Raw genomic sequence first — 23,185 nt, forward strand, 5'->3', positions numbered from 1 at the left:
TATTTAAAATTATATTTAATTATTATAAATTGTTATTTTAAATACACAAATGACAGCTAATAGACAAAGACTGTAGTTTAAGACAACTTTTAACAAACATTTAGAACCGTTAGTAAGTTTGAAGAAAAAACATAAAAATAATTCCGGTCCCTTCCAAACCGTTTTTGAATTTTTAAAATTTTAAAACTAAGGTACAAGATCATGTGTAGTACATGTGTAATTTTTTTTATTTTAACTTCAAAAATTTTTAACCAACACCAAAAAAAATGTTTTTCAATTAAAGTTAAAAGTAAACGGGAGTAAAATGATTTGTTTGACAGCAGAATGTGATTCACTTTTTTTTGTTGGCCTTGTAAACCTTGTAATGTATCAATTGATATTTAAAAATATTAGAATTAGGTGAGAATGATTGAATAATTAAAAAATAAAAAATTTATTGCTCAAAAGTTGCCTTGCTAACAAGCGATTTGGAAGCGATCGTATGGAATTTGTAAATATCCATTATGAATTTTCATGTTGGTTATTATTAATGTAGACTTTTAATGCGTATTTATTATTAAATAATATATAAATTATAAATTAATAAATATATGAATATTGTGACACATTTTTTTAACAGAGCGAGAGAGGGAGAGAGAATAAATAATTATGAGAACGTTTATTAATTATTATTATTTTAATTACAGTTTATCAATTTTTCCTCATTATGCTTTTAATTGTTAAAAATAATAATTATAAATATCTATTCTAGTACGAGTGCTTTAATTACTAATGTTAATAATTTAGTTTGTTACAATAACGTAAATTGTTACGTTTTTTTTAAAACTAAACTCAAATATCTGTCAGGTGATGAAAATTTTAAAAAATAAAGTGAAATAAAAAAAAGTTGTAAATAAAAAAAGTTTATAATTATTTTTAATTACTAATTAATCATTTTTCATATTAAATTTTTAAAAATTCTCTTCTTATCTCAACCTCTGGAGAAATTAAAAAAAAATATATAACTTACGGGGCAGAAAAATTTATATATTTAATTAGACTGAATATTACTCGTTACTAGAATTGCATTTACACATAATAATTATATTAATATATTATTAATTAATTCATTAATTACATAAATAATGTGCGGACTTACGCCTAAAGTGTTCCGGTTAATTGATGATCATTAAAATAATAAATTTTTTTTATTTGTTAAGACAATTTATATTTTAATTATTAAATAATGAAGGTACAAATTATTGAGTTGCAATTAACAATACCAGTGTGCAGATAGTCATGATAAAAATAATAAATCCAAGTTTTAAATATTATAGATTTATTTAGTGAGGTAATAAAAAGGATTTGTAAGATCAAAATGTGTCAATATATACAACTAATAATTGTTTTTATTTTTATTTTTTTATTTATTTTATTAATTTAATTTAAATTATGAACTCAATCGCGTTTAATATTTAACCCTTTTATTTTTATTTTTTTTATTTATTTACAATATTAACTTATCATTTCAAATTTATGACATCTGAATGTATGAGAACATCTAGATGTAAATAAAATATTTCAATAAAACGTGAATAATGTTTTTTTTTTTAGGATTACAAAAATACTTTCCTCATAAATTACTTATATGTTTTTTAAATTTATTACTTTTATAAAATAACTATTTCTACATAAATTATCCAGGCCATGTTTCGGAAAATATTTTATTTTTTTCTTTAGAGAAATTCAAATAAATTCATGAAAAATGTAGCAGACAATTGTTAATCTTTTAAATTTTAGAATAAATGAATAAATTGTAAGTAGAGTAAAAATTAAAAAATGCATATTTAGATGAATGCTAAATCCGTATGCGCATTTTTTAGAAATTTCATTACTTTAATTAAACTTTTTTAAAATTGCCGTTTTATTTTGACAGATTACTTTTAAATTTTAAATTTAAATATCAATAAATATTTTATAATTATAAAAATATATTCAAAAATTTAAAAAAACTTTTTTATATAAAAAAAAATAATGGATCTGTCAGATGAAATCGAAGTTTGATCTCCCGCTAGATGACAGCTGGGAATTCTGACTCATTTGCCATTTAAAATCTTATTTACTGCTACGAGTAACAAAATATATAAATAATTACATAAAATTTTTGATTATAAAATTAGTTACATAGACTTCTATGATACCAACTGTCAATAAATAAAATAATTACAAAACTAATCTCCAGAGTGCGCTCATCTCGCCCTAGTTTTTTTCCCTTTCATTACCAAAAAAAGAAAACAAAATTTGTTTACAACGTGTTATAGTTTACCGCATAATAATTATGTAAATAATTATTTAAGTATTAATTAATAAAAATGATACGACATATATTTATAATTATTTGTATTTATTTGCTACAAAACTCATCGGCCTTTAGTAATAATTACTACAATGATTCATTCGACGAAGAATTATTTATAAAACCACTGACAAGTGGTCATGTGTACGCTTATTTTCAATTTACAACTCTATGGCATATACCAAAAGACCCAGAGCATCGTACGTAAAAAAAATAAAACAATTACTCTGCTCTATTATTTAATATTTAATTATTTATTGACACTCAACAGTTCATCATTCCCATTTATTTCCAAGAGGTCTAGCAGTTTTGATAGCAAGACACAACGTTGATGAATTACATATTAGTTTGACCTCTGGACTGTGGAAGTATCAGAAATGGGGATATCCAGTTTATGACGCTGGTGCTGGTGCTGAAATATGGGCTTGGTTCAATGAAAATGTCCAAGAGTTAGTTTTCTAGTCATTTCTACAATTTATAATTACATTTACCACAAGATTTATATTTTTATACTCATCTATTTCTTTTACTGCACAACTATAAGTTTTTACAGTCTGTATCTTCATATTTTTATATATTAATTTCTTTATCTTCTTCATTTTCCTTTAACTATCCTCAATCTTCACTTTTTTATCATTTGCTGTTCATACTCTTTTACGAATTTCGTAATCGCCTTCTCCGACTCACAGAACGTTTATTATTTCCTGAACTTGTCCATCGCCTTCACTGTCTTGTTCCTTATTTTCCTTCATTGCTGGGCAGGACCAGGTGTAGCTGAAGTCCTTCCGCTCTGCTCTGCGTTGCCACACCTGATCCTGGTCCATTCCTCCACAAGATTTATATATTTATTATATTTATAGCGTCAACGAAGCTTGGAAAGGCCTAACAAATGCATTATCAGGATTATTATGCGCCTCACTTAATTTTGTTGACCCATCAAATAGTTTATCACCAGAGTACAGTTTCCGGCCGACGGGTGTTCATGAAAAATCACCAAATTCTAGTCACTTGAGATACTCGTCTCTACCACGTGAAATTGTTTGCACGGAAAATTTAACACCATTTAAAAAATTATTACCATGTGACTCCAAGGTATAAATTAATCAATTATTTATAAATAAAATTACTTATCCATCCAGGAACTTAAAAATCAAATAATTAACTTACAGAAGGGTCTAGCGACATTACTAAACTCAGCTTATATTCACAACACAAATTACCATTCAATAGGTATCCATTTCCGTACAGTCTGTCGCAATCCATCATGCACGCTGTCATCTCTAGAGTTAAGGCAAACGATATCGCTGGTGTACGACGCAATGGCTGATGAAAATCAGGACTGGTCGCTGAGGAAACTCTTTGGCATGGGTCTCCAAGGGGTTTGTCCTCTGGCCACCCTGAGTAATATCTACATTGACACGTCGACCAATAAAAGTGTTCATACTTATCGGCTGACACCTCCGCCAACTGCGACGATTCTCAGTCTCCGAGGTGGACAGCAAGATAAAATCGCTGTCTATGACAACAGAGTACATACTGCCAGGGGAATTTTTAATATCGCCGCCATACATAATAAACTGCGAACTAATTTTATTAATTACCCGTCCATTCTGTCTGCCAACAGATACATTATCGGTATGTATTATTTATTATTTGTTTTAAAAAAATTAATTGATGACTGGATCAATTTTTTCAGGATATGGCCAAGAAAAAGGCAGTCTAGTTACTAAATTATTTAATAATCACTGGCAACCAATTGATGTTATTTTACTTGAAAATATCCCCTGGTATTTATCTGTTTATTTGCATACCATGAAAATTACACGTGGTAATGAAGTTATAAAACCATGTAAGTATTTTATTTAATTACTTTTTTGTCCATCAAAGTCCGGGTAAAAATATTTGGGCGGTCACGCAGAAACCATAGAATTTTATCGAAAAAGGCCGGGTTGGCCAAAAATACGCTGATATTTTATTATTCTTAATAAATAGGCCAAAAATTAACTGGTAAATTAAGCCTAGGCTTTTTGTCGGCCATTTTTCAACTGAGAAAAAATTGAAAATTACTTGATAAAATTCAGCATATCAGTAAACAATGATAAGGAAAAAATAAACATTTTTTTTTCAGTACTTCTTCGATATTTACCTGGTAGAGAACGTCAGCAGCCGTATTATCTCGAGCTAATAATTCGATTGCCGCCTCATTCAGTAACTAAATTTTCAATTCAAATGGAATATCTATTTTTAAAATGGCAAGAGTACCCACCTGATGCTAATCACGGTTTTTATATGGGCCCAGCCATAATCACTGCATTATTACCGATAGCTAGAAATTACACAGGATTACCTGTTGACGGGAGTACAATCACATCAAGGTCAGTTACCAACTCAAATCCTAACAATGGCGATTAAATTTTAATCAACGTTCTATAAAAACATGTGTAATTAAAAGTACATTTTTTGTTTGCAGCTTCAATGCATCACGCGATGGCTACTTGGTTCAATTACGAACAGAAACAATTTTAATCAGCTTACCAACTCCTGATTTCAGTATGCCCTACAATGTTATTTGCTTAGCATGCACTGCAGTTGCACTTGCGTTCGGTCCCTTGCATAATATTTCAACTAAAAGACTTGTTTTGAAAACAAACAATAAAGAAGGATGGAAAGATAAAGTTAGCAATGCAGTAAAATCGATATTATCAAAGTTTAAATCAGAGAAGAAACAAAAGGAAGAATAGATTTTTTTTTGTTCTTAAATAATTTAAATAGATCAATTTTAACAGTTAATTAAATTTAATTTCATTAAAATAACTTATAATTAATTCATTCATTTTTATGTAAACTTTGTTAAATTCAAAAATACATTCCTCATTTTCGATCTCTGATAATTATTTTTAAAATAATTAACTATACGTGGTTATTATCATTACCGGCTAAAAATATAAATATACTTTAAGTAAAACAAAAATATCTATCAGAGTTCATCATTGTGATCACTATCATAGTCGTCGTAATTTTCGCTGTCAGATTGGTTATCAGAATCAAAGTCTTTACAAAGACCCAGCGATCGTGTACAGATTTGATTAACGGCATCAGAACTTCCCTTGTTGAAAATACTCGCTATGTAATCCTCATTCTCGACAATTATTTCTTCACACTAAAATTGAATAAATTAATAATTTATAGATAATTGAAATTATTGGGCTGTAGTCATAGTACTTACGGTAAACCGCAGACTTTTATTGAGGTCACTATCCTGGACAATTTTAACTTTACTCATGTCAGGATTCATACCACCAGTTGGTGATATTAAATTAAATATCGTCAGCTTTCCATTAGATTTATATCTGGCACGGACGTAGTCGTCTAGTTTAACGCAAACGTTCTCCAATAATTCAGAAAAATGAGTTTCTGATTTAATCATTGGTACCTAAAAAAAAATGATTATTTTGAGGCCATTATCAAACAGTGCCGCCCACTTTTAAAAAATTTTAAATGACTCATAAGAGTATCAGAATTATTAATAAATTAAAAAAAAGAACTAAAGCATTGATTGAAAGACAAAGTTGCAATTTCACTGAAATGTAGATTTAAAAAAAAATACAGTTGACATCAATTGGAAGTTAAACGAAATTTGGTAATTAAATTTTAGTCTACAAAATTTGAAAATTCGAATTGTAAAATTGACATCGATTTTACTGAATTTAATTTCACGAATTTCGTTTGAGTATTAATGTCAACTGTAAGTTATTTTTTTTTATCAATTGATTAAATTTTGATACGCTTATGACATTGAGTCATTGAATATTTTTAAAAAGTGGGTGGCACTGTCTGATAATGCCCTTAAAATTCAAAGATATTATTTTTATAAAATTAGTAATGACTGAATAATTTTGACTTTTTTATTCACCTGAACAAAAAGTAAATTTATTTAAAATTAAATTTAATTAATAACAAAACTAAAACTATACATTTTTATAATTAAGAATTTATTATTATTATTAAATTACCTTTTTTTTAATCATATTTCCCTGAGCGTCAATACGACTTCCAACTTCAATTTGATGAGCGGGATCTATTTGTCCTAAAGCATTTTCTATCTCTTTGACAGTTGCCCTACAAACTGAATTTTCAAAAAATTTTTAAATACCAACATTAAATTTTAAATAATGATAAATATCTTACCAACGCATTTCAATTCGTGTGCGTAAACTTCCCCGTTGTCAAAATCGTACTGTGCATTTGTTAAGACAAAACACAAAATTAGCATTAAAATATTTACTCGCATTTTGACAGAATTTTATTTTATTTTTTTTGAATAAATGAATAATTTTAATTATAAACCACTGCAATTAAAAATGTTTAATGTACATGTGGCACTCGAGCTAGAATGAGTTAAACTACTGGAGATAAGGTGATATAAATTTTTTTTCTCGTATTATATTGTATTGTATCGTATTGTTTCTTCAACCGTTTAAATTAAATTCACTAATGACTGATGCCCACGTGTAAGCCGCACGTTGATGCCACCAGTACCAGCACCTCCATCAAATACATTTATATCTACAGATAAACATACAATTATAGTTATATTTATATTTATATTTATGTATATTTACATTGTACATATATACTATGGGTCGTCATGAAAAATTTCATCAGTCGGTCATTTAAATTTTTCTGTTACCTAAAAATTAAAATTCAAAATTTTAAAAGTCATCAGCCAGCATGTGCTGACATCTGTATCGTCATAAAGATTTTTTAAAACTAAAACTCCCACAAATGCAATATGTTTCATATTTTTAGGTTCAACACTTGATTACTTAATTAACCTAAAATAAATATAAAAATGGGGGAAAATGAAAAAGAAAAATTAATAAATGAAAATCAAAGTGAAAAAAATTCACAGACTCCAAAAACTATGGAAAAATTATTTCCGGAATTTGAAAGTTTCGATGACTATGTCAAGGTAAGAAAAATAATTCTCCACGTGGTTCAGGTTATAGACTCACTTTATCTTATTTACAGTGATAGTGATAATAATTGTAATTATTTTTTAATTTACTTTATAATAAAGAAAATTATATTTTAGGCGGGGTTCAGTAGCGTGGGAAATGGAATCAAAGCATCGAACAGTTTGCCCAAGGGAGAGAACTTCCAATACTACTCGTGTTTTTCGGCATTCAAAAACTTCAGAATCAAACAAACTAAGAAGATTGAGAATTTAATGCAGATGATCGTAGCGAGGACTGGAGTCGCTGGCAGTATGACAGCTCGGGACACTGAAGAGAAATTTAAACTACTGATAGACACCAATGACATTCTGTTGGACCGCACGAGTGTTCTGCTAGACGAAGAGGCGGGAATAAAAAGAAACCCTGGTGTCGAGTTGATAGTGACCTCCACCAAAAATAACTGCGGGTCTTGGAACACGTCTACCTCAACTCCGAGCCCTAAATCTTCAGACACGACAAATGCGCAGGCAATAAGACTGCTCGCAGCTAAAAATGTCCAGCGACCTCAGTTGTCTTTCAAAGATAAAATTGACAACAGTTCAAAGCCCTGGGAGCCGCGGATAAAAGACAAACCCAACAGTTTAAAGCCGCTTGGAATTTATTTAATCGACGGCGAGAACGGTCAAGTCTTTTGTCATCCCTACGATTTTGAACTCGATAGATTTTCCCCTCCTGAAAAACAGTTGATGAAAATAAAGCCAGTTAAGTATAAGCCACTTGATGAAACTCCTCTGATAATGATTGAGAAACCCGAAGATTTGCAGATAATGCTCAAGGATCTAGAGAAATATGACGAGATAGCAATTGATTTAGAACATCATTCCTACCGTTCATTCTTGGGGATCACTTGTCTCATGCAAATATCAACAAGAGACACTGATTATCTAGTGGACACTCTTTCACTACGATCAGAGTTACATATTTTAAATGAAATATTCACGAAACCATCAGTATTAAAAGTATTTCACGGAGCAGACCTAGACATCCAGTGGCTCCAACGTGACTTGTCGCTCTACATCGTCAACATGTTCGACACTCACCAAGCAGCCAAACACTTAAACTTGCCCTACCTCAGCTTGGCTTACTTGTTGAAGACTCACTGCAACGTGGACCCGAACAAACACTTCCAGCTCGCGGACTGGCGAATCCGGCCTCTGCCCAAAGAGTTAATTAAATATGCGCGTGAAGACACTCACTACTTACTCTACATCAAAGACATTTTGCAAAACGCTTTGATTGATTCCGCAAACGGTCAGACTAACATCATAAAAGCTGTTTATGACCGTGGTGTTGATATTTGTAAAAAGATTTACGAGAAACCGCTTTGCGATGAGACCAGCTGCATGAATATGTACCGGAAGAGCCAGAAGATGTTCAACAACAAGCAGTTGTATGCATTGAAGGAATTATTCATGTGGAGAGACGCTACAGCGAGGCAAGAAGACGACAGTACTGGTTATGTCTTGCCGAACCACATGCTGCTCAATATTGCTGAGACGTTGCCGCGTGAAATGCAGGGTATACTTGCCTGCTGCAATCCTATTCCGCCGCTGGTGAGACAGAATTTGTTGAAACTTCATAAGTTGATTCTTAAAGCGAGAGAACAGCCGCTGATTAAATTAGTGCTGCAGCAGGAAATAAGACCGCGAGTTAATTTAAATAATCAGGCTGCTGATTCTGACATCTGGATGTGGTCGCCGCATGACAACATGAGTGGAGATGAAGTTCAAGCAAATTTACCCTGTCTTATTAATGATGATGATGATAATGAAGGCAGTAATATTGACACCAGTAGCAAATTAAATTTTAAATCATCAAAACAAAATGACAAAGCAAAACACCAAGTTACTGTTTTTGATAGCCCGATTAATTCTGATGACGAAGGCTCGACGAGTACCAAAGCGAAACTTTTGAAAGCTAAGAAATTATTTGTCAGCCCGTTCCAGAGGTACAAGCTTGTAATACCCATGATTGCGGCGCTGGAAGAAGAAGAACGCAAGAGGAAGGAAGATGAGGAGAAACGAAAAGCTGAAATTGAGAAAAGACTGGCTGATGCAGATACTGAAGACACTGCCAAGCACATAGAGCGGGTTCGTGAACATTTTTTGAATGTTGTAAATGCGAAACAAGAAAAAAAAGCTGCAAAGGAGTCTAAGGACAATCTTCAGGTACCACTGAGCTCGATACCTGGTACGAAGAAAAGGAAACGAGACATTGAAGAGGATAAAAAAAATGTTAAAGTTGATAAGACGCTTGATTACACAACTCCGGCACCTGCTAGTACTGGTAAAGTTGTAGTTAATCCTTTGAAAAAACGTCAGAGGAATGATAGCGATGATGATGATGTTGATGATTGTCGCCAGAAAAAGTCTCCTAAGTTATCTAAGAAACAGAAAAAAGCGATGAATAATTCGGTAAATAATTCTGGTGATTCTGTTAAGGGATTGACTGCTTTCTCTAATTCTAAGTAAGTTTTTTTTTATTGACATTAATTTATAATTATAGTTATTGCTGATAATTAAGAAGTATTTGGTAATTATAATTTTCTTTTTAGTTTGAAGCGGAAAGCACAGAAGTCTGCAAATCGCCAAGAGCTGGAACAAAAGGGCATGCTGCCTAAGAAAAATTTTAATTACAAAGAAGTTGACTTCAGCAGCTTTCAAGGTGGTAGCAAAACTAGTACTGCTAAATCTGCGCCGTTTATTCAACAACAGGTAGTTTATTATTTATTTTCAAGCAACCTGCAGTCACTACGTCCCTGCCCGAGTATCACTACCAAATTTATTGAATATGACTTGAATTTTTCTGTTGATTAAAATCTATACTCTACAATCTTTTGTTTGAATAATTAAAATATTAATTTATATTTAAACAATAAAATGAATACGATCGTCTTTTCCCGCGTAATTTAAATGTTATTCGAATGACCAGATAAGTTTACTTATCTCGATACTTGGCAATAAAAAAGAGTTTAAACTATAAAAAGCCACAGATTCAAGTCAAGACCTTTCTAATGATACCAAATTAATTTTTATTAAATAATAATTTTTTTTTTTGTTTTCAGAACAAAGACAAGAGAAAAAAAGGAAAAGGAAAAAAGAAGAAAGAAAAATTAGGAATTTAAAATACATGTATTAAATATTTTTTTTTATAAATATGTATATATATTTAATATATACATATAAAATAAAATAAAGTTTTATCGAATTTACTGTTTTCAGTAGAAAAGTAAAAAAATTATTAATAAAATTTATTAAATATGTTTTGTAATTAAAAAGATTTCGTCTTCTGATTTAAAAAAAAAAATAGAATAAAAAATTGACTAGATATAAGTGAGATCGATTAGTAAATCAACATGGAAAATCGAACAAAAAAATAACTGACATCGTGGCACACGATGACCTTGTATGTCTTATCTTAATTCATTTTACACGACTCATGATACATCAGAGAGTGCTTTACGATCGAAAATTTTTTTTTCGCCTTCAGCAACTATTTCGACCTAATTACTTTGATCACTACATATTAGTATAGAGTAGAAAACATTTATTTCAACAGACAAATAAATTTTAGACGCATCAAAATGAAGTTGTATTTATTAATATTATTGTTTTTTGTACTCAATAATTTAAAAGTCAGTATCAGTAGCAACCAGACAAATATTTATAATCATAACAACACCAAGGCCGTCAATGGAACCGTGACTGAGCGTAAAATATTTCCGGTATGGCCGAATGGTACAAAAATCAGTTTTCCCGCGACAGTTTATAAAAGATTATTTAAAGGCGGGGAAGTTGATTGTTTCGGACTCGGGTCAACGATAGCCATCGCACTCGACTGGGTATTCCAACCTGGTAGTTCACATACTCACGAGTTGGATATTCAATTTACGTTAACGTCAAGAAAAAAACCTCATCGAGTTCACGTTTTAACGGGAAATCAATTTGGGCTTGAGTGGACGGACTTTAAAATTGAACGTAAGACAGTTATCATCGTCCATGGATTTTTATCTGATGGAGAGATGTCCTGGATACGAGAAATGGACGAAGCGTATCGTCTATTGGTAATTATATTTCATTGCTCTGATTTTTTGTTCAAATCTTAATTGCCTGATTGACTTTCAGGAGGATGTTAACGTGGTGACTGTAGATTGGAGTGCCCATGGTAACACCTGGAATTATTATAAAGCTGCCGTACATACAAGATTTGTAGGTCGCGAGATAGCCAAGTCAGTAACTGATACTCAAATTTAATTATTAGTTACCAAAAATATATTTTATTGATATTTATCGCAGACTTTTATCCCACATCGTAAATGCTACGGAGGCAGAGTCTCCAGGGTCTTCAAAAAGTAGCTGGGGTCCAATACACATGATCGGACACAGCCTGGGCGCGCATATCTGCGGAGTAGCAGCCGATGAATTCAAAAAAATAACATCGGCATGGAGAATTACGCGTATAACTGGACTGGATCCAGCTCAGCCGTGTTTTACAAACAGCAGTCTCTCACTAGACGTCACCGATGCTCCTTTCGTTGATATAATTCACACAAACGGGCAACTGATGTCTCGACTCGGTCTAGGTCTTCCTCAACCGATCGGCCACGTAGACTTTTACCCCAACGGAGGTAAAGCTCAGCCCGGGTGTGTCAGAAACTATGGATCGTCACTTAATTTTCTTAATCTTCCAAAACACGGTAATTTATTTTTAATAATTATAATTATAAATTATATTTAATAATTGATTTATATTTCAGTGATAAACGAAGCAATTTGTAGTCACGGCCGCTCATATGTTTATTTCACCGAGTCAATAAACGCAGCGTTGTTGAAAGATGGATCATTTTGGGCCCACACGTGGGACGGATCATACAGGAGAGCTGTAAAGTCGCTGAATGAAACCTGCGATTCAAATACCTGCAGCGAAATGGGAATAAATGCACCCAATTATTCAACTCGCGGCTCATTTTTCGTCGTCACTTCCAGCTCGAAGCCTTTCTACTGTACTTACTTACTTACTATTATTATTATTATAATTAATTATCAATACACGTAAATATTTTAATTATTTTTTTTCTATAGATATCGATGCCAGAGATTTGTCCCATTTAGCGGAACAACTGCAGAATGATTTCAGAGATGAGTATCTAGATTAAATGAATTTAATTCTGCTTAATTGCAAGTTAATAAAAGAAATGAATAATTGATTAAAGAAATTTTTTTTATTATCAACATTTGACATTTATTATAACGATTTATTTCAATTAATGATAACTATTTACAATTTTAAAATGATTAAATGTTATATACAAGTGCATTATTTGGTAGCGCTTTTTAAATTTTAAACTCATCAATGTACTAGTTAACAAACATTTTGTGATTTTAAATTAATTAATTAATAAAGAACAATTTAAACAATACTATATAATTAATGGACTAATCAAAATTATCGCTTAAATATTTAAATTAATTATAAAATAGTAAACTAGAGTAATATTTAATTGTAAATAATTGATCAATCATATGCAATTGGCACTTGTGAAGGCATTACTGTGATTAAGCCCAGCTTAAATTTAATTCAATGTATAACTTGGACATAAGTTGCAGGAAATATTCCTGTTCTACCAGCACACTCGCCAATCCACCACCCGTCCGATTGTTTCCGATGTATCGTTATCAAATCACCAGGAGTAAGACTCAATTCGTCGTTTAAATTAGCAGCGTACTGATAGATAGCGCGACACTGCTCGAGCCCGTCATTTTTATTGTCTCCCATTTCAGAACCATCGACGTCCTGGTTATTGTTATCTTCGGACTGGCTGCTGAACTCGTCAAAGTCACTGAAGTCTTCTTCGTCGGGTGGGTTTTCGGAGTTTCCGTCACCGGCGGTGCGATCAATCCACTCGTGTCTTTCATGGTCGGCATCTTTTGTCAAGTGAATCTCATCAACGAGATCCTCATCGACCTCTGGGAATTGGAAGACCTCATTCTTGGCCCACGCCGGCATCTTTAGCACACTCTGCTGAAGACCCTGCTTGTCTCGTGATACGAGAATGTGTTCAGCCAGTGGATGTTTGCCTCTCTTGCCGCCCTCGACTTCAACGAGCGCACCAGCAACCTTATACCTAGCAGCCTCCAAATACGTCAGCATTGAACGCATGTGATGCAATTTGTCCGTGACATTTTGTGTACTTTCATCAGCAGCGAATGCAGGTGTTTGAATAAATGCACGATGGAGAGTCTCCAGACCTTCTCTGCCTCGTCTCTCTCTATCTAAATCCTGTCGTATTAAATGCATCACTCTTACAAGTGCTTGCTTTCGTCGCTCACGATTCATCGCCAAGGTCACGTGCTCAGCGTAAAAGTCAGGAAGCAGCTGGTCAACACTCGACGCATCATTGCTGTCCATACGGCGGATTAAATTTCTCAGGATATCAATGTCTTGGGAGACACTACAGTTACGTACTGGCGTTGCTAGACGATCGGCACTCTAACAAATAAAAAAAAAAATAAATAAAAATAATTACATAATAATTGAAATAAAAATTTAAAAACAAACCTGTTGAAGACGAGGAGCAAGTGCTTGTAAGTGCGCAAGATAAACATTAGCAAGATCTTTAAGAGCACTGAGTCTTTCCTCCTCAAGTAATTCCATTTGCTTGGCGCCCTTTCTCACCGTGCTCTCGTACTCGAGTCTCGCTCTCTCAGCTCTCACGCTGACAGTGTAGAACTCAGTATCAGCTCTACGTGACGAGTCCTCGGCCTTTCTCCGTCTATTCTCAAGTTTATTGACCTCTTTCTCGGTCATATGGTGATGACTCGTCTTGTTATTGTTCTGCTGACTTTGGCTGATCGATTGAATCCGAGCCAAATCCTGCAACCGTTCGTTTTCACGTGCACACGCAAAACTCTGCTTCTTACTTTTGGCCGCGACTCCACGCCACTCTTGCAGCGATTTTGACGCCTTGTCCACTGAACTCTCTATGGCCTTACGCGAACGGCCTTGAGCCTCTGCTACACCCACCTGTGGATCAATCGTCCTCATTACACCGACATTCCAATTCAATCCCATCGACAAATAAATAAATACCACAACAAATTATCATTTTTCGTTCTACAAAAGCTAAAAAAATTATTTTTCATCCCATACCCTGAGAGGTTTGGCGAGTTGTTCACTCAAAGCAATTCCCCAAGCACGATGAGCTTCCGCAGCGGCCTCCATCTCTTCGCCGACATTTCTCCAAGCCTCAGTTACACCTCCAGAGCTATTTCCGCCTATTAATAATAAATAATAGTGTCACTAAATGGCTATTCTTATTATTACTCAACTAATTATCATAATTTATTAAATGTTAAGTAACAGCTAAATATTTAAAACAAAATAAATAATATCTTTAATCATAAATCATGTCCATATCAACTTAGAATTTAATTTTTACCATAAATTGGTCAAGTTGCTAAAGAAGTCCCAATAAAAGGACGAAACGTCCAATTTATGGTAAAAATTAAATTATAAATTTTAATTTACTGTCCATCTTCATATAAAAATAAATAATCATCACATTTTACTGTACCTTGATCTTTTGAACACGCTTTTGTTAATTTACTGCTCAGTTTGGTTAGTCCTTTTGCATATGAAGCTTCTAATTCAGCTCTGTAAATAAAACAACACGATCCGTTATTAATTTTGTAATTAATTTTTAAAAAAATAATTAAAAGTCGAAAAAAAATACCTCTCATGAAGAATAGCCGCAAGCTCCTTGCAAAAATCACCGCCTTGCTTAACATACCTGCGTATGTCTTCAAAGCCACCGGGACCAGTCTGAAATAAAAAACAAAATAATTGATTAATGATTTATAAATTGATATAAATATACAAACGTGCAAGTGTTAATTTATTACAGATAAATTTGTCATATTTAAATAAAGATGAACGGATAAATCGTCACGAACGTGCAGTCGTGCAAAAAGTTAGCGGTATCTACGCTCTATAGCGCACGAAATGAAATATTTCAAATATAATGCTATGTCTCCAGCATAATTTGAGTAAAAAAAAAAAAAGGATTACTATAATTTAAATTTAAATTACAGAATTGTACATTCACTTAAGTCCATATATAATTTACTCTCCTCGTATTTAAATGACATAAATCCCGTAAACTTTTTTCAGTTCATTTAAATTATTTATTGTCCTCGAAAAATAATTAGCTATCGTGTTTTATTATTTTAAATTTCAAATATTATTCGAAATAAACAAAACGATTTCCCTTGTGCTTTCATTCTCTACGTTGGCATTTCACCAACAAACTTATTATTCACTCGTTATTAAATACAAGAAAACAAAAAGAAGGCAAAAAAAAAAACATTTTAAATCTCATATCATGATAGTATCCTGGGATTTCCGGTTCCCTTTCACCTTGTCTTGTCTATTGAAGTGTATCCAGTATATATATCCATATAACTTAACATATATTATTATATTATATAAATTAAAATCAATTGTTAATAATAATAAATCACTTAAACAATAAGTAATTATTTAAATTCATTAAAATCTATATATTATTAATTTTTGATTAATAATATTACAAAAAATTAATTTTCCATAATTATAATTCGAAAGTCGTTTGAGTTGAATATTTAATTATGACATTTTAATTTTTAAGTAGTTAGTATATTAATTTTTTTTTTTAATTATTATTTTATTAATATTTAAATTTTTCTGGAGTAATACAACTACCGGGTTGCATAGTTTACGAACAGATAAAATTAAATACTCGCAAGCTAATAATTGCCATCTTGTCGGCGTTACGAACTGTCGTATGACAATTTCAGTGCTAACAGAGCGTGACCGCCTGATAGCGGAATATATTTCTCTTTCTGTACATGATATATAATACAACATTAAGTTTTACACGCTTATATATATTTATATATGTGTGTATAGATTATAGATATACATAGCACGGTAGTCCTCGATAAGACAAGAATTTTTATATTTTACTACACTTTGAAAACTCATGTGAGTGTTGGCTTACAGGTTTGCGGTCGAAAAATTAACAGTGAACTCAAATAAAAAATATTTAAAATAAAGTAGATGTAATAGAGTACAAGGAATGTCGAGATAAATTATATAAATAAAGTGATAAGTATATTTTTAAAATTAAGTCTTTTAATTCGAATAAATTACTGGGATTTATTTTTAGTCATCGTAATAGAATTGCTCAGATCTGTCATTTTTTGATAAAAAATGTAAATACTTGGGAATAAAATTAATGTTTTGAAATGATATGAAGTTAGACAGTCTAATAATTTTTTTTTTTTTTTTTTAAAAGTAAATTATAAAAAAAAATTGTATTTCAAAAATTCCGTCAGTTGTTTAAGTTTTGTACATGTGTGTATTTTTTTTTCTTTTGACATTGATTTGTTGAAAAAAAAATTCGATAATTGTTTACTAATTTCGGGATCATTTTTAAAATCTTAGGAGATCCTGATTTTAATGGAATAAAATGTTTTTAAATTTATATTGGGGTTTATTTCAAATAAATTTATTTTTATTGGAATTAAATGCTGGGTATTAATTTAAAAAAATTTTAATTATATAATTAGTCTAAAAGTTGATTAAAGACATATTCAAATATTTCTATGGATTTTAAAAACTAGATTCAAATTTAAAATTTTGAATGAAGTTTCGGCGCCAATATTTTTGGTAAAACTTATTTAAGATAAAAAATTTCAGTTTTTCAAAAAAAAAATTTAGTTTATTAGATTTTGAACATCAACAGAAAAATAAAAAGAAAATAATAAAAGATCTGTCATATTTAAAATATTAATGACACATGATTGATTAAAATAAATAAATAATTTAAAAGAAATAAAATAAACAATTAATGCAGACGGGATTGAATTATGGATGTCAACTCCCATTTAACGACATTCTGTTATGGTATAATTAATAATACAAAAACAAATAATAAATATTGTTATTTATTTAACGACAATTGAATGTGTTCAATCACTTTCTTTTCTCCTAAATAACTATTAAAAATTTCTGAAAAGACTAGACGATATACGATCCCATTTCGGTTTGTTTTGAGACTCGTTAACTTAAAACTTTCACATTACATTGCATCGTAATGTACGTTTATTGACTATAACAACTTTTAAACTCTATAAAATAAATACAACAACGATCTCTTCTTCCTTATTTAGTTAATAAATAAAAACTCATCATCAGCTGTCGCTCTATGACAGACAAATTGTCGCAGGTATTTTTTAAAATAATTGTTTACCTTTTGAACGAACCCACAAACAATATGATAAACAAAGTAGTGAATAATAATCATTTTTTTTATTTTTCCAGACAAATTCGTGTTGAAATAATTATGAAATATTATAAAATCTATAAATGGTAAATACACGCCAATTTAACAGCAATTTAGGATTTTACAAAAAAAAATTACGGCTATCTGTATAAAGAGAGAAAAAAAAATCAACAAAAAAAAAATGATAGAGTATCCACTTTCTCTTACTATCGTTTATATTTCAATAGATTACTCGCGCAGGTACTGCACGCATTACTAATTAGTGATTTCACCCTACATTTTTAAATTTACAAAAATTACTGGCTGTTATTTTTTATGTATACCCTGACCGCTGTTAATCTGTCACGCAAGTTGACCTTCGATCTCCGTAGAATGAATTTTTACGACATCAAAAATTAAACTTATGACCATGAGACAAGATAACTTTCTTTTAATTTAATGTATACTTATTTTTGACTCGCCGAACCTCAAAATCTAATTATTATCATATAAGCCACGGATTTAAGATGATAAAAAACAAAAAAATAGCTGGAGCTCAATAAAAAATTATGTAAGATTCGCTTACATTCATAAGACCTTGGATAAATTCTGGTTTTAAATTTTCGCAATATTACACCGGCTTGCACTCACTTTTCAATGCTAATAAAATCCTCATTACTTTGTCTCTTTAACTAAAATAATAAATAATAATTTCATCTTAAATTTATTTAATTCACCGAAATTCATAATCAACAATGGGAACCCGGCTTTCAATTAAAAAAAACTAATTTCCATAAAAATATTTTCTAGCAAAATAAATTTCATTGTTCCTCGTATTATTCAAATGTCGAGCACGTTCGTATAAATAAAAAAAAGTAAAAAAAAAAAAAACTACTTTCTTTCGCAGTTGATTTCGCACACGTACGTTGCATATTCGAAATTTCTCCAAGGATGTTTTGCTACAACGTTTTGTGATTTCTTACTTTTTCAATATATGCTTATAAACATACATGACAAACATAAGTTAAATAAATATATATGTATGAGTTAACATAAATAAATAAATAAACATAATCTTGTTTTGAAGCTTACGTTCATTTCTCCTTACATTAAACATTGGCTCGTATACTAGAATATCCTCACGGTCAATATACACATCGACATATCGCTACAAACTGATCTCGTCTATTCTATATATATGGGAATAATATTTATATGCATATACCTCGTGTACCGGCAGATCACGTATAAGTACATCACAAAGCTTGGCCAGCAGCAACAACCAATATACAACGTATATATAATATTTTCTCTACGCAACTTTCCCACACTTTCCACGTATGGAGCCAGAGCACGACTCGCGCGAAATTAATCACTCCAAGGTAACTATTCTATCCTATTGTCTACCAATTTATTTTTTATTTTATCTTAATTATAATCATAAATAACTTTATCTTCAAGAAATATAAATTATCATGCAAATACATCTCAGAAGATTGTTTTTCACCATACCCAAACTGAAAGTTTGAATTCCTGTCCTGTTTACAGGAAAAAAAAGTCGTTCTTGTCTATTATGAGAAAATAAATCATCAAAATTAGCACGCGCCATTTTTCCTATAAAATGAGGCAGAAATTTGAATTTCCAGGTGCAAATCTGGTGAAGAATCGTATGCACACCACGGGGGAAGGTCCCGATCCACATGTTTGCGCACACGCGGGTCGGAATTCAAACTTCTCTCCCCTGGTGTGTAATATACTAGATTCAAATTTTGAAATTAGTTGAATTGTCAAAAAATAAAACTATTGGTAGTATAAATCAAACTTCAATAGCTCGGATATCAATGTACATATGTAAGTAGGTATGTCTATATAATATGAAGGATGAATGAGGAAACAGTAGTTAATTAAATTGCGTCGCGTCGCGTCGCGGATGGATAATTGGGTGTATGTTGAATGTAAGTGATGTAATTCCTCGATTCGACATCGCGTGCTCAGCTCCATCGTCACCAGCATTATCATCTACAATATATAATACTCAGAATATAATAATAACTTTGTCATCTATACACTCATATCTCAGAGTGTGCGATGTAAAAAATTAAATGCAGTATATCATAAATAAAATATGGTGATTAACTCAACTAAAGATGTAACGCATCATTGCTGCTTATTAAGTGAATATAAAAGAATAGCTGAATAATTTTATTCAAGCAAGTCACGAGGAACAGAGACCAGTAATAGTCAACCGGAAGACTGGGGAATAAATTTTAGTTCTTTAATTATTAAGCGGATAATAATCTCATTATTATTTTAAATTAATTAGCGATATTTATTATGGCGATCACTGATCAATTATTGATCAAGTGGTTTGTTAAACCCAAGTCACGGTGACCTGAATTTAATTCTAGTAGGAAAAGTAAGTATATATATGTGTATAAAAATAAGCAGAAGTAGAAGTAGTAGTAGTACAGGAAATAATGATCTACCTCTTCAGTATCATGCTGGTGCAGCAGATGAGTTGATGCCATTAACCCCCTTATTGACCCGAGCATTCGCCGCTTGATTAAACCGCCTTTCCCCACGTGTGATCGCAATTCCTTGTTTTCCATTCTGTGTCTTTCCTTGTGCCCCTGATCTCCACTATTACCACCAGCACTACCACCGCAATCATCATTAGGACGACTACTATGATCATCGTCATCAACGTTAACATTAACGTTATTATTTTTATTATTATTATCATCATTATCATCATTGCACAAGTTGTCAAGACTAAAAGATACTGGAGTTAGCTTGAGCTTTATCCTACTGACATTCTCCGAGCTGGCAATCCTCTTCCGTAGTTTTCCGCGCATCACTTCCGGCTTGCCCGGCATATCCACTTTCTCAACTTGACAACATTCCGGCGTCTTCCGGGTCTGTAGGTCGTGAGAATTCTCATCATCGTCGTCATCCTCATCCTTATCCTTATCCCCCGCATGATCACCTCCAACATAATCATACTCTGGCCTTTTAATATCATGAGATACTTTTGCGATTGAAGCGACCTGACCTTCCTCTTGCTCCTCAACGACTGAACCAAATTCCCGGTTGCGGGCTGCTACCAGGTCATAAAATCCGCAACGATTACCCTTGATAACGTCACGATCATTTTGCTGAGCACGAAGTGCACCAACGGCCTGCAGTTTTGCGTGTCTTTGAACAACTTCTTCGAGCTTTAATTTCTCATCACGCAGCCAAGATCGCATGCGAGTCCATGCCTTACCTAATCGCCGGTGCTTTCTACGTTTCTCCCGAGACTTGAGACTTTCTTCTGGACACTCGGGATCCGAGTAAGAACTTTCCGCAGCAGCAGCAGCAGCGATCGCTGGATTAGACATCTCTAAATTCAGAGACTGCAAAGATTTCTTTCGAACCTCAGTCAACGATTTATCATCCCCTTGATCATCAACCTCGTCTCTCGGTCGGGGAATTTCGTACAGCCGCTCTTCATCTTTGTCTCCACCCTCTACTCCATCTTCATCCCTCAAAACTTTACTACTCACCAATTTAATTCGTGTAACACTCACACGACGTGTTCTCGGAGAATCATAAAGACAGTCCAGGTCCAAAGATTTCCGATTCTCCATATGACTTTCGTTTAATCTTTGGTCAGATTTTGCCGCGTTTTCATAACCTCCTAACCTACGTTTAGTCTCAAGGCCACGTGTTTTTGGAAAATCATACAACTCATACGAGCCGCTTTGATTTGGATTCTTCTCTTTCTTAACACTTTCACTATCAGCAGCTTCCGGGCCAATATCAATGTCGTCATTATGTAAAAAACTAAAACTTATAACTGGCATACCATCCTGTCCAGTTTTAACATTCGTCAGCGCGGTAATCTCAACACTAGTACTGTGTCTGCGTCTAACTCCCTCACTTTTACTCATTATTATATTTTTATCACTAAGACTACTCGGATTACTCGATTTGCTTGGACTACTCGGACACGTAACACTACAACTATTAGCAGCGGTTGTATCCAAAGACTGTGTACACAACTTGCTGAAACTATTCAAGGCTACCTCTGCGTTATTTTGGTACAATACTTCACCGTCATTAACCCATACACCATCAGTACCAACTTGGTTACCATCGCTACCACCTCTACATATACTTTGTGTACAAATGCTTTCTTCACCAAGCTTATTTGCATTGATCACCACATTTTCCTCCCTGTTATCCATCGAGTCATCGTCAGTAGCATTCAGTCCAACCAAAAATTTTAATCTCGCCATCCTAGTGGCCCGGCCTAAGTCGCTTTTAATTACTGACGATGATTCTTCTCCTAAATCACACCTGCTCATTATTCCTCCTATTAATTATTATTTAATGAACATAAATAATAAAAATAATTATTAATTAGTAGTAATAATAATAAATAAATATATTTATTTAAACAGTTGTGTACACAAAGATCGATCGACTGGTTCCAATCTCATCTGACATGATTTACGATACTGATCGAATAGAAACCGCAATAATTGCCCACGTCGCTGGATATCTTCTCAACTCGTAGTTAAGTCAAGATGGTATAGTCGAGAGACGAGAGACTTAAAACTTCAACACGATATAATACCAAGGCTTTAGCTGATGCCTTGTGCTATGGCCCCTTCGCACTTGAACTATCCGCTAGCTCTAATTATAACTGCACCTGGACTGTTGCTGATGTCTGTTGCCATTACAAACCGACGTACCTCTTCAATGCCCGCTACTTTGTCTTCGATGTTGTTTATGTACATTTTTATTATTGCAATTCCAGTTCAAGGAAATATGTGTACGTATATATAAATACCATTCAGAATTAACCTATATATATATATAAATATAAGTTCGATGCCCTCTTTCATTATTTATCCATTAGGTAGGCGGTTGTATAATAATCCAGCCCAACTTGCTGGTGATGTGAATAGAATAAATTGGATCCGTTATAAGCCTCAATTGACCACAACTATTTTTAAATATTAAATTATTAGTTTTTATCAACAGCACGTGGGTACTTACAAACAAGAACACGTGACTTGTGATGCCATTTGATATTTATAACACTTGTTTCCAGTATCAGTTTTAAATTATATACTAAGTGATAGTCTGATTAATTCAATACAATTATTAAGTAACGTCGATGTACTTAATAGTTTACACACTTTGCACAGGTGACAGACTTGTATTATTATTATTCTTTGTTGTTTACTCAGTGCCTTTCAAGTGTAACGAGTGACAATAGAGATAGTACTTGAAGTTTGTAAACTCCGCGGTCTTGTTGAGTTTAACTAAAAAATTTAAATGGTGTAATATATAGATTTAATATTTATATAATGATAAGTGAGTTGAGCTTACGTCGCTTAGTGTAATTTGAATTTGAATTATCAATGCCACTTAGCAGTATTTTATATTATTATTATTACTAGTATGTAAGTATATTTATATTTATGTGCATGGACAATAATTTTCAATTGGCTGATATTTTGTTCCCGCTTATTTATT

The 23,185-nt window shown here is 32.3% G+C and overlaps 5 protein-coding genes across 5 annotated transcripts; 3 read left to right on the plus strand and 2 right to left on the minus strand.

The window, feature by feature from the left end:
• The first annotated feature begins 2,191 nt into the window (after positions 1-2,191).
• Positions 2,192-5,216, plus strand: LOC103579001 (GPI transamidase component PIG-T). Its single transcript, XM_008560280.2, has 7 exons — positions 2,192-2,535; positions 2,607-2,784; positions 3,196-3,427; positions 3,505-3,970; positions 4,032-4,184; positions 4,464-4,710; positions 4,806-5,216. Exons 1-7 carry the CDS (start codon positions 2,352-2,354, stop codon positions 5,074-5,076), a joined length of 1,731 nt encoding a protein of 576 aa, XP_008558502.2. The 5' UTR covers positions 2,192-2,351; the 3' UTR covers positions 5,077-5,216.
• LOC103578158 (protein seele) lies at positions 5,157-6,887 on the minus strand. The gene is made up of 4 exons (XM_008559141.3): positions 6,524-6,887; positions 6,349-6,461; positions 5,562-5,768; positions 5,157-5,495 (listed from the first exon to the last, which is right to left on the minus strand). The coding sequence occupies exons 1-4, from the start codon at positions 6,624-6,626 to the stop codon at positions 5,313-5,315; spliced, it is 606 nt and encodes a 201-aa protein (XP_008557363.1). The 5' UTR covers positions 6,627-6,887; the 3' UTR covers positions 5,157-5,312.
• Positions 6,888-7,104: 217 nt separating this feature from the next.
• Positions 7,105-10,561, plus strand: LOC128667286 (exosome component 10). The gene is made up of 4 exons (XM_053736846.1): positions 7,105-7,307; positions 7,431-9,820; positions 9,908-10,067; positions 10,418-10,561. The coding sequence occupies exons 1-4, from the start codon at positions 7,188-7,190 to the stop codon at positions 10,475-10,477; spliced, it is 2,730 nt and encodes a 909-aa protein (XP_053592821.1). The 5' UTR covers positions 7,105-7,187; the 3' UTR covers positions 10,478-10,561.
• Positions 10,562-10,779: 218 nt separating this feature from the next.
• LOC103578136 (pancreatic triacylglycerol lipase) lies at positions 10,780-12,526 on the plus strand. Its single transcript, XM_008559105.3, has 5 exons — positions 10,780-11,416; positions 11,478-11,581; positions 11,649-12,049; positions 12,110-12,355; positions 12,435-12,526. The coding sequence occupies exons 1-5, from the start codon at positions 10,937-10,939 to the stop codon at positions 12,506-12,508; spliced, it is 1,305 nt and encodes a 434-aa protein (XP_008557327.3). The 5' UTR covers positions 10,780-10,936; the 3' UTR covers positions 12,509-12,526.
• Positions 12,527-12,559: 33 nt separating this feature from the next.
• LOC103578142 (uncharacterized) lies at positions 12,560-23,117 on the minus strand. The gene is made up of 7 exons (XM_008559120.2): positions 23,039-23,117; positions 20,143-22,971; positions 15,086-15,174; positions 14,927-15,006; positions 14,503-14,627; positions 13,912-14,376; positions 12,560-13,842 (listed from the first exon to the last, which is right to left on the minus strand). The coding sequence occupies exons 2-7, from the start codon at positions 22,003-22,005 to the stop codon at positions 12,931-12,933; spliced, it is 3,534 nt and encodes a 1,177-aa protein (XP_008557342.1). The 5' UTR covers positions 22,006-22,971; positions 23,039-23,117; the 3' UTR covers positions 12,560-12,930.
• Positions 23,118-23,185: the final 68 nt, after the last annotated feature.

The sequence above is a fragment of the Microplitis demolitor genome, chromosome 1 (assembly GCF_026212275.2).
Source record: "Microplitis demolitor isolate Queensland-Clemson2020A chromosome 1, iyMicDemo2.1a, whole genome shotgun sequence".
Lineage (NCBI taxonomy): Eukaryota > Metazoa > Arthropoda > Insecta > Hymenoptera > Braconidae > Microplitis > Microplitis demolitor.

Excerpts from the sequence above, each read along its gene's own strand:
- LOC103579001 (XM_008560280.2), top strand. The coding sequence starts at position 2,352 with ATGATACGACATATATTTATAATTATTTGTATTTATTTGCTACAAAAC. Across the intron at positions 4,185-4,463 it reads TAATGAAGTTATAAAACCAT|TACTTCTTCGATATTTACCT; the intron begins GTAAGTATTTTA and ends TTTTTTTTTCAG. Across the intron at positions 4,711-4,805 it reads GGGAGTACAATCACATCAAG|CTTCAATGCATCACGCGATG; the intron begins GTCAGTTACCAA and ends TTTTGTTTGCAG.
- LOC103578158 (XM_008559141.3), bottom strand. The coding sequence starts at position 6,626 with ATGCGAGTAAATATTTTAATGCTAATTTTGTGTTTTGTCTTAACAAAT. Across the intron at positions 6,462-6,523 it reads ACACGAATTGAAATGCGTTG|TTTGTAGGGCAACTGTCAAA; the intron begins GTAAGATATTTA and ends TTGAAAATTCAG. Across the intron at positions 5,769-6,348 it reads GAAATATGATTAAAAAAAAG|GTACCAATGATTAAATCAGA; the intron begins GTAATTTAATAA and ends ATTTTTTTTTAG.
- LOC128667286 (XM_053736846.1), top strand. The coding sequence starts at position 7,188 with ATGGGGGAAAATGAAAAAGAAAAATTAATAAATGAAAATCAAAGTGAA. Across the intron at positions 7,308-7,430 it reads GTTTCGATGACTATGTCAAG|GCGGGGTTCAGTAGCGTGGG; the intron begins GTAAGAAAAATA and ends ATTATATTTTAG. Across the intron at positions 10,068-10,417 it reads CGCCGTTTATTCAACAACAG|AACAAAGACAAGAGAAAAAA; the intron begins GTAGTTTATTAT and ends TTTTGTTTTCAG.
- LOC103578136 (XM_008559105.3), top strand. The coding sequence starts at position 10,937 with ATGAAGTTGTATTTATTAATATTATTGTTTTTTGTACTCAATAATTTA. Across the intron at positions 11,417-11,477 it reads ACGAAGCGTATCGTCTATTG|GAGGATGTTAACGTGGTGAC; the intron begins GTAATTATATTT and ends ATTGACTTTCAG. Across the intron at positions 11,582-11,648 it reads GTAGGTCGCGAGATAGCCAA|ACTTTTATCCCACATCGTAA; the intron begins GTCAGTAACTGA and ends TATTTATCGCAG.
- LOC103578142 (XM_008559120.2), bottom strand. The coding sequence starts at position 22,005 with ATGAGCAGGTGTGATTTAGGAGAAGAATCATCGTCAGTAATTAAAAGC. Across the intron at positions 15,007-15,085 it reads GCGGCTATTCTTCATGAGAG|AGCTGAATTAGAAGCTTCAT; the intron begins GTATTTTTTTTC and ends TTTTATTTACAG. Across the intron at positions 14,377-14,502 it reads AACTCGCCAAACCTCTCAGG|GTGGGTGTAGCAGAGGCTCA; the intron begins GTATGGGATGAA and ends ATTGATCCACAG.